At 42.4% G+C, this 18647-nt stretch overlaps 1 protein-coding gene across 4 annotated transcripts in view; it reads right to left on the bottom strand.

The window, feature by feature from the left end:
• Abhd5 (abhydrolase domain containing 5) overlaps positions 1-15575 on the bottom strand; it is a 27104-nt gene extending 11529 nt beyond the window's left edge. Inside the window, exons 1-3 of one of the 4 annotated variants that reach the window (XM_031344320.1) lie at positions 15296-15575; positions 5280-5365; positions 2341-2713 (exon numbers count right to left, since the gene is read on the bottom strand). In XM_031344320.1, coding sequence (XP_031200180.1) covers positions 2341-2713; positions 5280-5365; positions 15296-15348 — 512 coding nt within the window. In that variant the 5' untranslated portion in view covers positions 15349-15575. The remainder of the gene's footprint in view (positions 1-2340; positions 2714-5279; positions 5366-15295) is intronic. The other 3 variants (XM_031344319.1, XM_031344322.1, XM_031344321.1) reach the window with 3 other exon arrangements.
• Between the last annotated feature and the right edge of the window lie 3072 nt (positions 15576-18647).

Raw genomic sequence — 18647 nt, 5'->3', positions numbered from 1 at the left:
CTCTCTCCCAGAGACCGTCAACAGCTCCATGGGGGAGAGGGGGTTCTCCTCTCTCCCACAGACAGTCCTTAAGCTTTCACCAAGCTCTACCTCTCCAGAGCATTTCACTACTGCACACGAAACATTCACCAGCAGCCACTTATAAAGGTTTGAGTTTACAGTGTAGAGCTGGATGATCACTGTCTAGCCCACAGCCTCACCCAGAGATGCCATTACACACATAATAATAGCCGAGTACAAAAACCAAGGGAGTCAATCGTACAAACAGCTCTGCTGTCTTAACTGTGTTTTTCTTCTCTTTCCCACAAATATCACAAGGTTTTGTCACTATGAGTATGATGCAATCACAGACTAGCCTAAAAATGCCTACCAAGAAAAGAAAGTGTGGTGGGTTTTATTGGGTTTTTTGTTTGGTTGGTTTTGTTTTGCTTTGTTTTATGAACAGGTCTGGTTGACAAGACTATCACTGCCAAACACATAAGGAACTTTGAATCCAGCAGAAAACTCCGGTACAAAGGGTGAAGCACACCAAATCTGTGGAGAAAAGATGCTGTACCTGGCCTTTGCTTCTTTATCAGTTCTTCTTTCTTCCACCCCTCTCCACCCTTTCAAGCCCCTACCACTAGGTACGAGAGAAAAAAGGATAGGGAGGAAAGGAAAAAGATCCCTGGATAAAGTGAGGGGTCAGGATGGGGCCAACACGGCTGTCAGACCACTTCCTGCTGATTAGGGATGTTGAGTTCCTTGGGGCAAGTTTTATCTTTGCAGTCAGGATATTTAATTTCTTCTTGTTTCCTCTTCTCACACAACTACTTAACAGACCACAACCAACAACTAATAACAAACCAACAACCCCTACCTCTCCGGGTCCCGAGCATTTACAGACCCTCTGAAATGTCCCCAGAATTTCAACACTACACTCATAGAAACTATCTACAGCTGGAAAAATCACACCCCTGCTAGAGCACAAGTCAAATCATAGTCAACTGCTGTGGACAATCTGAAGCAGCCCCACATCCCACACAGGATTAAATTTAAAAACCACATTCTTAATAATATTTCTATGTTGTTGTTTTTTTTTAAGAAACCAAAATTCTCACTATGAGGGCTGTGGCAGAGATAAAACACAGCATATTGTACCACATGTCCAATGCTGTGCATACCACATGTCTGCAGCTGTGTAACACGTTGGCCTCATGGCAGATTCAGACACTCTGAAAATGACCAACCATCCCATGCCTCACCCACAATCCTCAATGTCCATGATCTCTGTAATTCTAGATTTAAAACACAGTTCAAAGGGGAAAAAATACATCAGCAACACAAAAACACTGATATTCTTCTCTTCTGTATAAAGAAGGCTCAAAACAAAGCTAACTTTTTCTTTTATTTTCTTTGGACTTAAGTGTGACTCCTGATAAAACAGTAATATCATAGGAAACAGTACAAAAAATAGTAAAAGATTCTAAAGCAAAACACCCACTAATTCAAGGACTGAAATAAAGTTCCTGAAGAGTATAATGGGGTAAGTCTACAGTACCTCTCAGGGAGAAAAGGGCAGGAGGGGCAAGCCTGGGGTCACCATGAGTTAGGAGAAAAGGGCAGGAGGTGCAAGCTTGAGGTCACCATGAGTTATATAGTGAGTTAGAGGTCAGCCTAGTATCCAGCAAGATCCTGTCTCAAAAATAATTATTTCTTTAAAAGGCCTGTAATGAAAAAGCTTAGGGAATAGTATCATCACAAACCATGGAAGGTGCACTATGAAGATAACTAAAGCTCAGAGCATATAGATTTGTTCTGTCAGAGATCTAGCCTGCTTCCCACTATAACTTAACTATAACCTAGTGAAAAGTCTAGAAAAGCCTGACGGATCCAAAGGTTTCATTGTAATGTGAAAATAAGCAATAGCACCATGGTATTTTCCCTGGTGGCTTGAAGCTATACATTAGGCCACGTGAACTTTCCATGCCTTTAATCCCAGCATTAGGGACACAGAGACGGGCAGATCTCTGTGAACTGGAGGCCATCATGGTCTACATATTGAGTTCTAAGCTAGTCAGAGCTACACAGTGAGACTCTGTCTCAAAAAAGCTTATATATTAGACTTTGTATAATTATAATAAATAACAAACATAATATCCTTTGTCAAGCTTATATATAGTACATGTAACAAGAAAATCTGATTTCATTATTTTAGCTACAAAAGTGGTTAGCAGTTGTGGCATTTATCTATCAGGTCTTTTAAGAGAATGTCTATCTTGTGAGGCTCATCAGTAACCTCCAAGAATGGAAACCCCTGACTAACACTGGGGAGGCCCTCCCCCTGCTGCTGACACTTACCTTGATGGGTACTTCAGTGAGTAAGCAGCAGCCAAGAACCCTCCCAGGTTGTGTCCAAGCAAGATCATTTTGTCCAACCTGAGGGCACATCTCCACTCTTCAATGGATTCCACAAACTGATTCTCCACTTCTTCCGCATCACTGTCAAACCGAGGTCTACTACTTCTGCCGAAACCCAATAGGTCAAAGGCATAGACAGGCCTATCGGTGCTTAGATCTTCAAAATTCAGGGCCCAAAGTCCAAGACCTCCTCCAAAACCATGAAGGAGGACAAGTGGTGTCTTACTAGAAATGTTGTGAGAGAACATCAGCGTCCATATTTTGTTTCCATTGGATATGCGCACAGGCTCTTTCTTGTAAGTGCATGGGACACCTGGTGAAGAGAGAGTCTCTGCTCAGTTCACTGCTTGAGTGTTCTCAGAGCAGAAGCAGTGAGTAACCCTTGGTCCTGCTATTTTAGCTACTATATCAGCCCCTAAAGGAGTCTATGCCTGACTAAAGCAAGCAAATCTAAATGACCATGTTTTACAACTACAGGGGAAGACTTACCTCAGACAAGCATCAAGTATCTGTGGTCAGAGTCTTTGGAAGTCGTGTGACCTCCTGACTTCTTTCTCTCTAGCATATTGAGAGTATTACCTGCCTACAACTGCAAAAGAACTTAGTGGACCCACTACTTAAGATCTCTAGCTTTGCAGACAATAAGAAAAGAATATTATCTTGAATTTGCAGAACACTTGACAGATTAGCATCTGAGACTGAGGTCAAACTTGAAAGGATCATGGAAAGTTATCAGGAACCTGGAGAAGGATTAATTGTATCTACACTAAACACACACTGGAGAGTTAGGTCATTTTAAAGCTTAGTGGAAAAGAGGAATCACAGGGTATGACATGAACACCGTGGGATATGAACACCTCGTCATGAGGCAACCTGAGTTCAGGCAATTGGCCAGAAGATAAGAATAATACAGTTCTATAGATCAAAACTGTTCAAAATCCCATATAACTAAATTCTTTAAACTCTACAAATTGACCAACAATAAAACTAAAGTTGATTTATATTTAATTATCAACTAAATAACTACTCTAGGAATGTTCTTAATTATCTGTGCATATTCATGTACAACAGACAGAATATGGACAGCCACATATTTCTTCCCTTTAGTCAAAGAACTGACCCTAGGTTCTATGTACATAGTGACAGTGTACATCCATGTACACTGTGTACATACAAAGGCAGCATTCACTGGAGTTTTAACAGATACCCTGCCCTTAACTGGAAGAAATTCCCTCACTTAGAAAAGGAGGTGATCTAGGATGTGCAAGAAGCCTCTTTGGCTTTTGAAACAGGCCTGAGAAATTCCCATAAAAATTACCTGTACCACCTAGTAGAGAGCTCACCCCAATGTTTAGTCACTTATGTTCACGTCTGACATCAGAGCAAGGCCAATTCTCAGTCAGACATTAGTACACATGTTGGCATCTGACAATTTTAATAAACCTAACAAAAGGTGTTTTTGTGGTTAGGCAAACCACAGTGAAAATTCCAATAGTTTTGTATATAGCAACATTATCCAGGTACATGGAATAGAATTTCATTTGTGAGTTAAAACTCACACAAAAGGACTAAGCACCCATTCCTAATAATGGAACCAGTTATGGTTACTTACTCTGAAATTGCCAAACGTACAAAAGAGAAAGTAAAGAGGGCAATAAACAGGTGTAGACAGACATCAGCATAGACAAAGCAAATGATAACATATAGGAAGCCTTTGCTTTACCAATTTCTGTAGATTCTATCAGCAGAAGAAAACTGTACAATAAATACCAGAAGTTTGGATCAATTTCAGTGCTCATAAGAGAAAACAACAGGCTCCTGTGCCAATATGAATGTGGATTTAAAGAACAGTACATTCAAGAGGAATGCAAAGGAGCGCTCTGCCCTCATTTCACAGTTAAGGAAGGGGAAGCTGAGCAAGGTAACTTGCCCAAAAGCTGGTGACACTTCACACCAAGTCTGGGCCATCAGTAAGACTTGGAACACTAAGAATCTGCTCTCAACAACAACAATCTGTGTACAGTTTGGGCACATCAGCAAAGTCTTTGGGAATATTAAAGCTTTATTTACCATTCTGTTAAAAATACTTTATTTTTTAATTATGTGGGTAAACACGAGCATACTTGTGCACACTTGAGTGCAGGTGCCCATGGAGGACAAAAGTATCAGATCCTTTGGAGCTGAAGTCACAAGTGGTTGTGATTCACCTGGTATGAGTGCTAAGGCTGAACCCTGGTCCTCTGCAAAAGTACTATGTGCTCTGAGCTCTCACAACACATGGTGTGAGCCCTCACAATACATAGTCTGAGCTCTCACAACACATGGTGTGAGCCATCAGACTTCCCTCCCCTGCCTCTCCACCCATTTATTCTTCTACTCTCATTCCTGAGTGTTTTAGTGGTGGTTTCCAAGTCACATGACAAGTGAGTACACAGAAACAAGTGTATGAATCCAGCTCATTACAGAGATCTATGCTCCTGAAAACAATGTCACTCCTCTAATTATGTTTTTTGGGAAATAGGCAATGTTTTAACACATATATTATTTTAACATGGAATAGTTTATTACTGTTATTTTCAAAACAACAAAAAATTTCAATTCAAACTTAATTCTAGTAATAAATATCAATAATTATAGTCCATAAACAATGTTCCTTGGGATCCTTACTACTTTAAGAATTTAACAGGGATCTCAGACTCAAAAAACTGACAATCACTGCCCCACCCTCACCCCACGCCACATGCTGAAACAGAAGAGCAAGAAGGCTCTTTGCCAGCAGCTATCACACCACAGGATCTTATCTTCAGTTTCAGGACAATGCACTATGGTTGGTCTATTTTAGTAAACAGCTGAAGAAACTTACAAGAGGAAAACCTTACATTTTAACATTTTCTCTTCAGCTTCTTTAAGGTGTGATGTAGACGTGGGACACCAGGTAGGAAGCCACCCTGTCAGCCATCCTGACCTAAAACACCAAAAACAAAATGCAAATAAGTAATGTCACGCTCTTGCCAACTCTTAGCTACTACATCCTGGAAAGGCCTCGGGGAGCCCCACCACCCGCAGGGCAAGCTACAAGTGGCACAGGTTAATGGGACAGGCACTGGGTACCTATAGGTAAGTAACAAAGGTTACCTCATTCTCTAGGATAGTCAAATTCCAAATAATCACAGAAAGGCTAAAGACAAGAAAGGAAGAAATGGAGAAAGGAAGGGAGGGAGGGCATGAGGGAGGGACACCACTCCCAAAATAAGGCCATCTCTTAACAGGTAGAAGGGCAAAAAAGTTAAAGACTATGTATGAATAGGTTCACCTCACCTGAACAGCAGGCTTAAAGTGAGAAGAAAACTTCTTTTTAAAATTCTCATTAAAAAAAAGAAAAAGAAAAAAGTTTTAGACATCATGAAGAAGTGCAAAGAGCTGCTGGCCTGTGCACAACCTGCCCAGAACAGCTGGTTCCTTGGCACCAATAAACATCACCTGAGAAGAATGACACAGCAGCACCAAGCTAACAAGGAAAGCAGGTCTGAGACAACAGATGATGTGGCCAGGCCATGACTGACACTTGCTAGGAGTCAACTACAAGGAGGATGAACTTTCAGCTTTAGGCCAACCAGCAAACCAAAACCTTACTGAAGTAATTTGATGCAATACAGAGTTCAGCAGCCATTTGCAGCTGGCAAGGATTCAGTAATGGTAGTGAGACATTCCTGAGGAATGAAGAATGAATTTGAAAAGTGATCAGTTCCATAGGAAAGTTAAGGGCCTGAACCAAAGCACTGGCAACAGGGACCAAGACATGAAGACGTAGCCAAAGAATATTTAAAACAGAAACAGGGTAAATTTGATCAGTGGTTAGAAGCTGTAATAAAGATTCCTAGTGTTTTGCCTCAGTACCACCACCATGATAGAGAACACACTAAATTCAAATAGGGACTGGGTACAGTTTGTGGTGATCATTAGTCTAGCATGCTGGAGGCCCTGGGTTTGATTCCTGTACTTCAAATAGAATAAAACAAGCAACAAGAGAAACAAAAATGTTGCTGTGAGTTGAGAAGTAAGCTGCTTGGGGAGGGATGCTTGCTCACTCAGCCTTTGGCTTTTTCTAATTTCATAGGCTCTCCTACAGTTCCTGTAAAATGCATTTCTACATAGCAGGTACTTAGTAACTAATGTCTGATGAATGATTAGGTCACTTACAATTTTGGGTAGTCTTAGCCCAAATTAGGCCCAGTTCACAGATGTGAAAGCTAAAGTTTGGTTCACACCAGGATATACAGTTAATAACAAAAGTAGATAATTTAAGTTCAGTTCTGAAAGACCCCCAAATCCCTGTAGTATACAGGAGATTACCTCCCTCAATGCCTGAGAAGTTGCCTATTGTCTACAGATGGCCCATACTCCTAGGTCCTGTGAAGCCAGGACTTTACAAACTGTCCAGTCTGCTTCTACCCAGCTTTTCACTTGTTTTGCCTCACCCCTCTCAAAACTTTATATTGAATATCTCCAAGGTTCACACAGCTCTTCCATTGGTCTTAATGTCTCACTTTTTCAGAAAAACTATTCCTGAAGCCAGGACGCAGAGGTGCGGTCCAACCCTGCTACAGACACAGTTACTGTAGTCAGCGGCTATTTTTTTTCCTACATGTTTATCTGTCTACTGTGTACTGAATACACCAAAAGTTAAATCCATCTTAAAAGCTGACCTTATGTCCAGTACTAAATACACCAACTGGCCGATGCGCACGTGAGCACTTGAGAGCTGTGACTGGGAACTCGAGGCAGCAGTCACTGGCCTAACAGAAGTGTGATGAAGAAGGGCACATGGGCTTTCCTGAGGCAAAGAGTACAAGTGTGCCTCAGGTTCTGTAACAACAAAGTACATGGCGGAGCAAGGACCTGAACCTTCAAAATAAAAAAACTGCTGAATATTGACACAAAGAAGAGAATCCAGGAAAGAGTCCTCAGCATGTAACAGACAGTGACTGGAAGCACAATGGCCTAGAAGCTACACTCTTTAATACGAGCCAACCCCTTTATTTCTACAGTTAACTTTCTTTAGACAAAATTTCCTAGTATGTTCAGTAGTACTGTGTGTGTGTGTGTGTGTGTGTGTGTGTGTGTGTGTGTGTGTACAAATAGAGAGAATCCAGAGGAGAATATTAGCAGATACATCTGGTCAGTTTTCATAGCCATATAGTTTGATATATAATAGCCTGCATTAAAATGCCTGTTTCATACTTATGCACTGACAAGACAGCAAGACCAAGGGCACCCCTCAAAAGCACTACACTGACCAGCTGCTGAGGTAAGAAGATGTTAGCACCAGTCCACTCCTGAGTATGCAAATCTATCTACAAACCACTAGGGAGTGATAAGGCTTAAGCAATTTTTTAATATTCATAAAAGGAGGAAATGTGGTTTTGTTTGCTTTAAAATTGACATTTGTCTTTGACCGAGCATCATGCCTTTATTTGATCATAAAATTATGAACAGGAAGTTTTTTATTAACTGAATCTCATCACTTTCCATCACTTTTCTTAAACAGATATTCGTCAGATAATAGCACAGTTATTTGCCAGAGGTCAGTACAAAAAAAAAAAAAAACTGAAATAAAGTATAATTTACCATTGCTCCAAATGACATAAATAAGTTGGGACAAAAAAATCACAAATACAGCTCTTTGGTTCAATCATTAAAAACTATTTTTAGATGGAAACTTTCTTTGTACAGGAATTAGGATTTTAAGTTAGGAAGCAGACTCCAATACAGGCAGAGGTCTTCCTCCATGACTCACCACAAAGCAAAGCAAAGCTTTTTCTTTGTGAGACAGGTTCTCAGGAAATCCAAGCTTGTGTTGCTAAGCAGCTGAGAATGGCCTCCAATTTCTGATTCATCTGCCTCTACCCCAGGGGCAGTACCTGGGTCTCACCCGGGGACTCATCTGCCTCTACCTCAGGGGCAGTGCCTGGGTCTCACCTGGGCACCGCAGGTAAGGACTACAACATTTGGCCTACAAAAACAAAAAGGCTAGAATTATCTATCCTCTTAATGAACAGTTTAATTTAGTGTTTGTACTTGGTGGATTACACTGAAAAATGAAGGGGCAACAAATCTCTTATTTTCATAGTTACCTTTTCATCAATACAGGGCTATTTTTTGCAAGTGAGCTTTTTCTATAGCATATTTGAAGTAAAAAAAAAAAATCATTCCTAATAGAACTGTGAAGAAAGACTTTCCCCTAAGCCCAAACAGAATTCTGTCCAGGTTTGCTTTAATCAGATTACTGGTAAGATGGAGTACGGAGGCTGACTTCTAATTCTGTTTCTTTATGACAGAGTACTAAACATACACCAGCTCCTGAGGAACACTTACAAAGAGTGAAAAGCAAGGTCTGTCTACCCTTCAGAAGTCCTCATACTTTCTTGCTATCTCTGTTATTCCTTAGCTAATCCTCTCTTCTGTCTGCCGGGTTAACTTAACTACATCTCCAAGGACACTCTTTCCACTGGGGCTCTGAGGCCATCCAGCTGTCTGGCGTGCCATGGGTTTAGCATGTGGAGACTGAAACTAAGCCTGTCAGACTCAGAGCCATTCTTCCGTGGTCACAGATTCAAGGTAAAAATCCACAGGGTCCATCTGTAGACCAGTAAACAGACATAGTTGTCTCCACACAGTTTTGGAAAAAAGAAAAGTATGACCTATTTAAGCAATAATCAGTAAGCACTATTATCCATAGCCAAGGCCTGATGTCAGAGGAGATGGAAGTAGTATCAACTGTAATACAAAGAAAAGCCATTCACTGCGAAGATTGCAACTCCCAAAGTAAACACATACAACATTGGGAAGGCTTGCCAGTGTGTCCATTCACTGCGAAGATTGTAACTTTCCCAAAGTAAACACATACAACACCAGAAAGGCTTGCCAGTGTGTGCCAAAAGATTTTCTTTAAAAGCCCTGTGACCTGGGCACGGACCTTCTTGGTAAAGAAGATACAACCCGGAAGCACCTAATTTTAAAAAGAAAATAATTAAGATTCTTGGTCTACATCTATAACCACTCAAGTGGAAACAAAAAGAAAATTAGTAAGGAAAGTTTTAGAAAGCCACACTAAAAGTGATAACTCTTAGGAAAGCAGGCAGTTGTGATTAACATATTAGAGTATATTTATAAAAAAAGTTTTACTTTAATTATCCTGCATTTCCCCCTGAACTTTCTACCTAACTTTTGTGTAACTATCACTAACAATGTATTTGTTCTTCATGCCATGAACACTTAAGTTCCTGGTAATTCCTGTTTTGTTCTCTGAGACATTTGACTATCTATAGTGTTACTAAACCTGAATTGCACAATCTATAAATATTGTGAAATGGTGAAAGAGATTTCAAAGTATCCTGAAGAAAATATACAGAAGCCTGGCCAATTTCCACACACTCTTTTGGCCACTTAACATAACATTTCTAATTAGGTTATAAGTAAAGAGGATTTTATTATGTTATAATTTTGCTTAAAATAGCTGCCATCCCTCTATTGATATAATGAAGAACAGAAAATGTGCTTACTATTGTTCTCTGTTAAGTAATCTAAACAAAGAATTGCATCTTATTTAAAGAAACCATGAAGCTTTGGGGTTTTTAAAAATAAATATACAAATTAGAGGTAATATACATATTCCTCTAAAATTATTCTTTAATCAAAGAAGAATTAAACAGTTACAAATTGGAACACCAACACAACTAAAGGCCTCCTTTCTTGGAAACAGAAATGTAAAACCCTGTTGTTGTGAAAGAGGGGCAAGAATATGTCACGTGTAAGAACAATTTAAGTGATGAATACATTTTTAAAGATGCATGAAGCTTAAATGATTTAGCTTCTCACTGGCCATGACAGCACTTGTCCTCTAATATACCTATATATTAACTTAGAATCTAAAAGCTGAGTGGTGTGACTCAGGCCTGTAATACCAGCACTTAGAAGGCTGAAGCAGAAAAATTGAGATTTTGAGACCAGTCTAGGCTATATAGAACTACACTCTGTTATAAAAGCAAGAGTTTACATACCCACAAGCATACACATATACACATATCCTCTCTATGGCATTTCCTACCTTCTCTCACATAGAGAGTCAAGCACATGTGAAGCAGTTCCATGTTAGCACTCACACTGTTCCATGTTAGCATGGAACACTGTTCCATGTGCATACTCACACTCACTGTTCTACAGTCGAAGCAACATCTCCTTAAGTCAGTTCTGAAAAGAGTTTATACACATTTTCTGTAACTCAATCAAGGGCATTAAGTTTAACTAAAAACTTAACAATTAGTCGAGGCTGCTTTTAAAGTGCAGAACATTTCAGGATGAGTGTTAAATAGTATGGCTCACATCTTTGAATCCTTGAAGCACATTATGTGCCCCACCCAGATTTTATAAGTCTTGTTATTTGTCACAGGATTGACATCTGCATTTGCTGGTCTGTGACTGTAGAACTACTCTGGGGGGCAGGAACAGAGGGGCATGGGTTGGTTCATCTAAGGTCAAGAAATAGAATCTTGTTTCCAATATCCCAGGAAAATTTAGGTGTGTAATTCTAATTGTTGTCCTATTCAAATACAAACATCTGAATATTATGAAAACAAGCCACACCCCTAAGGTGTGAATAATTAACTACTAGGTTTGTAAGCTCAGTGTTCATGCAGCACATGTTTATAATAACTAAAAAGCTAATAAGAAATTATTGAAGATTACCATTTATAAAGCCCCTTTGGACTCTGCCAAACATCTGAGTAAACAAAAGCCTTGTTCAGAGCTGTCAAAATAAATTTATAAATATGTATGTTATTAAATACTATCTAAGTGAGAAAAAGGAACTTTAGAGCTGATTGTGGTACTACATGCCTGCAATCCTGGCATTTGGGAAGTAGAGGCAGAAAAATCAAAAGTTCAAGGCTACAACTTCAAAACTTTTTTTTTGGTTTTTCGAGACAGGGTTTCTGTGTGTAGCCCTGGCTGCCCTGGAACTCACTCTGTAGACCAGGCTGGCCTCGAACTCAGAAATACGCCTGCCTCTGCCTCCCCAAGTGTCAAAACATTTTTTTAAGAAATACCATGGGGGCTGAGATCACTCAACGGGTAAAGCAATGGCTGTGCAAGCATGAGGGCCTGAGTTCAGTTCCTGATGCCCACTGAGGAAACATGTCCTAGCACGCCTGTAGCCCAAAGACCGGGAGATGATGGCAGGAGCCTGCTGAGCCAGAACAGAACAGCAAGCTTCGGGTTCAGTGAGAGACCCTGTGTCTCAAGAGTGAGACAGAGAATAACAGAGGGAGGTGCTGGGTGGTCTTCCTCATCTGGCTTCCACATGCAACATATACACACATATACATACATGAGCATGCATCAACCAACATACAAAATACCATGACATTAAAGAAAGAGGGTAACAATCAATTTGGGGTTACAGAAAAAAAACCAAAGGGAAACAAACCATGATGAATGGTAGGGAAACAAGGAATGTGTTTAGGAAGCATGAAAATATGGCTTTTCAGAGTTTGAGTCAGGTGCACAGAAAAGAAATAAAACCCCAAAGCTATGTGGAAGCCACTCAGATTCCAAATGGCTTTGCAGTTGGGCTAGGGACAAACCATAACTATAAAACCACTGTGTGTGAAGAAGAGCATTCTTCTTGGATAAAGGAAGTAATAAAATGAGCTATGTACAATGTGTGTTAGCAACCTTACGAAAACCCTGAGACAGAATATGAATATTTTGAACTAAGTGGCTCTTGGGTAACAGTGGGACAAGAAAGGGCAGGTCGTTAGACTCTATGGGGACTTGATAATTGATTTGTTATCCAGAGACAATAAAGGGAACAGATTTGATAGAAGCCAAACAAGTGTAGATAACCAGAAGAATGCAACTGTCTTCAAAAAATGAGAAGAGTAGAGGGATGAGCTGTACACTTTACACTGTTTAAAGGAAGGAAGACATAGCAAGGTATGGTCTAAACATGTTAAATATGAAAAAGTAGATATAAACAACTGGCAAAACCAAACAGTACGATTATACTTCAGCCCAGAAGAGAATGAGATCTCAGTCCTTCAAAGAAAGATAGTTCAGGAACTATTCATAAATTAAAAAAATAAAAAGACTATAATAAAGTCGTAGGGAATTTTTGTATTTAGAAAATAGCTAAAAGAATAGATCTTAGTAAAGCTAACTACTGGTCTCGGTTAAGAGAGTAAATATAAGTTAGCTGTCTAATAAGACTTTCACTATAGTATTGAACACTGAAGAGGACTGAGGAGGGCTGGGAATATAGCTCAGTAGTACAGTGTTCACATGAGGGCTTGAGGTCACCGTGTATGTGTTGTATATGATGTGTGAAATTCAATAATGTGTGGGAATAAATATGGGCATTAGCACTGGGATTAGCATTGAAGAATTTCAAGATTTTGAAAAAGTCTCGGGGCAAGGATTACAGAACAGTAGCAGCAGGAAGGAATGTTTAGATCTTAGCAGTTTTTTAGGAGGTAAGATAAAGAAGTTCACTCTTTAATCTCCAAAGCACAGGACTATACAGAGACTTTAACATACACCCAGCAGGATGCTGGCAAATCAACTGAGGCAGCAGAGAAAAATCTGGTCTTATTTAATAGAATCTGATAATTTTCCATGGTGTAAATACTCCCACTGTGGCTGGTTTCAGGATGCTGTGCTGTAAAATTCCTGAAAACTCAGCAATGGTCTGCAGTACAGATCAAGTCCAACGTGCCCTGCAAACCACCTGTTTCTTGGTCTACTCTGCAATGGTGAATCTCTGTGATGGCTTTCACCCAAACTCCACCAGCATGTAATTCTCAGGGATATCATTAAAGCAATCTACCCTATTCTTATTATGCTTGGCTTTCTCAACTGTATTGCAACTGAAAGGGATAGGATTTTGAAACCTTCCCAGTAAACTTGTCTCCACAAAGAGTCACAAAGGGAAAGAATTATATGCTCCAAATGCTGTAGGATGACAGCTTATAATCGCTTGCTTTATTAGTATCATCTCCCCATCTGTAAAGAAATGAGGTGTTTTCATCATAGTTCTGGAGGTACAAAATAGGATTACTTCTAGTGTCAGACTTTTCCTGGTAAAATCCCAGGGTAGCACAGGGTATCACATGGCAAGACACAGGGAGCTGAGAACATTGTACATACACTGAATTCTCCTCCTCTTCTTAGGAAACCACAAAGGTTCAATCACCAGGACTCAGTTCTACTGACGGATCCCAAACCCTTGCCTCTATGAACTATCATCACACTGGAGTTCCACTCACTGAGTTCCTCTCAATGAGGATTAAATGTCAACACGTGAAGCTTCTTAGGACATTCAGACCAGACCCAAATTATGGCATCATCTAAGCCCCAAATGTCTTGAAGAACTTAACTCAAAATGGCAAGCAAATATTCCACGAGTCCCAATCCCATTGAGAAGTAGCAGAAATATGAGGAAAATGCCTTAGAGCTGAATGCAGAGACCTGAAGGAGCAAGCTCCAAATGAATAGGAGTGATCAGATCTACACACAGGGCAGACTCTAGGATTAGCATGGCCACACTGGAGGAGCACCCAGCAGGAACCTAGCCTTCTCTCTGCTTGGACCCAGCACTGCTCAATACCAGGGAGGTCTACCTCTGTCTGGGGACTGTGGCCAGTCTTGCTCTCAGTGACCTCCAGTCATCACCCTAGCCATGTCACTCTCACCGTTGTGCTATGGATTCCTGAGCCTCATAGTATCAAGACCAAAAGGGCCCACAAGTTAGAATTCTCAGAGCCAGAAACTGTCCTGACAAATTTAATAGAAACACAAGGTACCTAGTTGTACCACACACTCTGTATTTCATATGAGTATAATTAGGAAGTTCAACCACAGACCAGTGAGCTCCACTTGTAAATTATCACTTAAACAAAACTTGAAGAGTGTAGTTTCTAACATTTCAAAATATTCCTCCCCTAACATCTTTCTGAAATACTTGTTTTCACATTACCATAATCTATTTTCCCTATGGTTATCTTTTCTGGGCAAATGTCTCTAAATAGCTGAAGTACAACTGTCAAAACATTTAATTTATGAAGGAGATGTATAGTCCTGTCCATACAAAATAAGTAGCCTTTTGAGACTCTGTGAAACAACTTTCATAGTAATTTAATTTTTCCACAAGCATTATCCTGTTCATACGGGCATGACATATCAAAGACTGAAAATAATAACTTAATATGTCTATGAAAAAGTTGGGTGTGGTGGTTCACACCTGCGATCCCAGCACGGGACGACTGAGGCAAAAGGATTGGGACTCTGCAGATCTGAAAAGCTAGCCTGGTCTACAGATTTCTAGGACAGCCAGGGCTACACAGAGCAATTCCGGTTTTCAAAAACAAAAACAAAAAACTTAAGGGCTTCCTTCCTGTTAGGCATCTGCCCTTCAACTTTCACAAAGTTTGCTCGGGCAGACTTCTCTAGTGAAGCCAGACCGCCGGGTCACGGGAGCGCACGGGGCAGCCGGAGGTGGGACGCGATCACCCCGGGCCCCGCGCTTCCGCACCGCCGACGGTCGGCTGTCCCGCGGGGCTCCGAGGCCGACGCCTTCTCCCACCCTGGCGACGCCCGGCTCCCGCGTCCAGGGATGACGACCGTGTCCCAGCGCGGAGTTCCGAGCTCCGCCGCGCTCGGGATCGCCGGGACGGCCGTCAACAGCAGCCGCTCTCCCTCCCCGCAGCCCCGCGGCCCTGGCGCGGCCTGTCAGCCCCGACGGGTCGAGAGAGCGGGCGCCCGCGCCTTCCCTCGGCTGGCCGCCCGGGGTCGCCAGAGCGCACGAGACCCACGTCGTCCCCCTTTTCCGGGTGATCCTCACCCTCCACCGGCGTCTGCCGAGTCCACCTCCTCCTCCGCCGCCATCGCTTTCATCACCGCCGCCGCGCAAGCGCAGGAACGCACCTCGAAGCCGGCTGCCAGGCCGACTGGGCGGCCCCGGGCCGCGGCCACCCTTAAGACCGAGCCGCCCGCGCATGCGTCGTCCGTCCGCTGGGACGTTCCGAGGGCGCGGTCGCGCCACTGGAGGCTGAGTGTCCCCGCAGCCCGGCTTCGCAGACACGCATGCGCTGCCCGCCTGTCGCGCGGAGGCGGGGGCACTGGTTAGGAAGGTCAGCCCGACGCCGCGGGAACCTAGGTAGTCATCCATCGGAATAATGACCATTAATGCGTCATTCCGCCCGAGTGGACTGCCCTGGACGGGGCGCTAGGCAAGCCGTCTGCCGCCTGAAGTGAGACCCCAGCCAGAGATAGCCTGAGTCTGAAACACGTGGTAGAAGTGGTGGCCCATCTAGCCCTTCCTTTCAGGTGGTGGCCACTGGGAACTTGCACTCCACCCTGCCAGACTCTAGACATGGGAAGGCTGAGCGTGTGTGTGTGTGTGTGTGTGTGTGTGTGTGTGTGTGTGTGTGTGTGTGTGTACTAGAATTATACACACACACACACACACACCATCACCACATACCACGGTCGTTAGAAGAGAACAGGGAGGGAGGGAGGCTCACTTACTAGAATCCATTCTAAAATGATAGAGGGCTGAGGGCTCATAAAAATATTCTCGTGAGCTGGACATGGTAGTACACGCCCTTCAAAACAACACTTGGGAGTCGGAGGCAAACACGTTTCTATGATTTGGATCAGCCTGATCTACATAGAGAGTTCCAGGCCAGCCAGAGCTATACAGTGAGACCCTGTCTTTAAAATAAATAAGGGGAGAGGGCCTCAAGGGATGGCCCAGTGGTTAGGAGTGCATACTGTCTTACAGAGGAGAATGCTCTCCTTGTAACTCCAGGGGAGCAACACCCTCTTCTGGCCTCAGAGCACCTTAATGTATATGGTGCGCATACAAGCAAGTAGGCACACACAGAGACACATAATTTTAAAAATTAAATCTTTTTAAAACCATAAATCACCACCACTACCCACGCATGGGATTATTTTAAATTTTTTTCTGGCTAAGGGACATCAGCAAATGAGTGAAAGTGATAAAGAGTGAAACTCCGTACAGGCAAATAGAAGTCAGCAGCTAGCAAGTCAGTCCAAGGTTGCGTTTTAAAAATAGAATTCAGAGCCATGGCACTGGCTGTGATTAAACAAATAGAGGCATCCTAGTGTTGCATAAGGGATGTTTCCTTGGCTGGGGCAGGTCCCTCAGGTCAGGAGAAAGTGCTGTGAAGTAGCCTGGCTCTGTGCTTGTGACAAGCTGCCTACAGCTGGAGCTGTGGAGCTCAGTGGGTCCTCTGCGAATCAGTTCCTAGGTTCAATTCCCATTATCTCCTCTTCCCTGCCCCCCAAAAAATGAAATACTGAGAATATGTAATAGGTTCTCTTAGTTCAGCTACACCTGTGTGGTACTGGTGCCCGGGACTACTCAGGAGCCTGATGTAAGCTAACTGATTGAGTCTTCAAATCATTCTAATAAGGCCACAAATATGTGACATCCCCCTTTCCCAGAGATCTAACAAAGGGCAGGTATGTGAATGTGGGTTTGAACAGAAACATTCCCACCACCCTCTTGATTTTTTTTGAAGGCAAATGGATAATGTAAATATCAACATTTTTATTCCCTTCGTTACTATAAAATTATCTTTCTCCAGTCATCAGCTCCCACTGTGCTATTCACTCCCACATACTCACTCACGATTAGTGTGTCCTTACTCTGTAACCTCGTTGTTGGGGTTGGGTTGGCAGGACTCTGGCCTTCATGAGGCCTACACTAATATTCTACCTGCATTTAAGACTTCATGCATCACTCTCCGTTTTAGACCATATTTGCTGCTGTAGAGAAACACCTTGACTAGTCATTTACAATGAACAATGAACAAGTTTATCCCTCGAGGTGCTGGAGGCTGTGAGGAGTGCCATGCATTTGTAGTATACAAAGAGGGCCTCGCTGCTTCATCTCTTGGCAGAGGACAAAGGGCAAAAAGGGCTTTAAGCCTTCTTTTTATAAGAAACCCACTTCCCCAAAATTGACTCCCAAGATGCAGGCATTAATTAATCCATGAAAGTAGCGACCCTGAGGCCCAGGTGCTGCCCTTAGGCCTCACCTTTCAGTACCACTACATGGGTTCCAGTATGAGAACATTGGACACATCTAAACTTCTGATGTTCCTCTCTTACGGCGATCTTTTTCCCCCTCTCTGAGCCCCACTCCCTATAGTTCTAAACTTTCTACAATGGCGACAGCTTCTTAGAAATTATCACACTGATTTTATGAGCATGTGTTTAGGTGTGGGGTGCACATGCCGTGGTTAGTATGTAGAAGTCAGAGAACACTTTGCTGGAATTGGTTCTCAGGTTGCCAGGCTTGGCAGCAGGCACTTTTCCCGCTGAGCCATCTTGCTGGCCCATGCTTACAGCCTTTTAAATGTATATTACCAAATATCCTTCCAATGACAGCAAAAGCATCTCAAAGCTGTGGTTTTGTCTGTGGTTTAAAGGAAGGGACAGCTACCCATCACCTCTTAAGCATAGTAGTAAGTAATATTTGTCATTGTATCTGACATGGTAGGAAGGTGGAAACCTATAAAAATAGTTTTATAGAAGCCCTCGGTTGTTGCTGGCAGCTTGCAATGTGTCTTCAGAAACTGCCCATCTCCACCTTAAAGGTTCTATCTAGCCTGGGAACCCTCCCCTGTTTAGGCCAGCTAGCTGTTGAGACCTCTACTGCCCACACAGTTACAGCCCAGTGGTATTGAATTCAGTAACAAAACTCCAAAGTAAGGCTCCAACTCCTGTGGCACTTTCAAGAAGTTGGGCTGGCAAGAATGCACCCCTGCAAATCTTCATGTACCCCAAGCTTGCTCTAGAGTGTGGCTACTAAGCACTGAAAACAAACAAAAAGCACACCGTTAATCTAAAGCTGGTTCTGTGTGGAAACTGATGGAGCTGTGCCCAGAGATATGGGATTTGATGACCTTCCCTAAGTCTAGGGACACAAGATTTGGCTTCACCTTGATGCTGATTGTCTTAGTTAGGGTTTTACTGCTGGGAACAGACACCATGACCAAGGCAACTCTTGTAAGGACTACATTTAATTGGGGCTGACTTACAGGTTCAGAGGTTCAGTCCATTATCATCAAGGCACCTTGAGAGCACTCCAAACAACAGCAGTGTGGGCTGGAATGTCTTTAAAGAACTTACTGGGCTTTGAGTAACCTACAAAACAAAAG

This window comes from Mastomys coucha, unplaced genomic scaffold, assembly GCF_008632895.1.
Source record: "Mastomys coucha isolate ucsf_1 unplaced genomic scaffold, UCSF_Mcou_1 pScaffold23, whole genome shotgun sequence".
Classification (NCBI taxonomy): Eukaryota; Metazoa; Chordata; class Mammalia; order Rodentia; family Muridae; genus Mastomys; species Mastomys coucha.
Note: the sequence above shows the minus strand (reverse complement) of the source record. Positions and strands in the feature narration are given on the sequence as shown.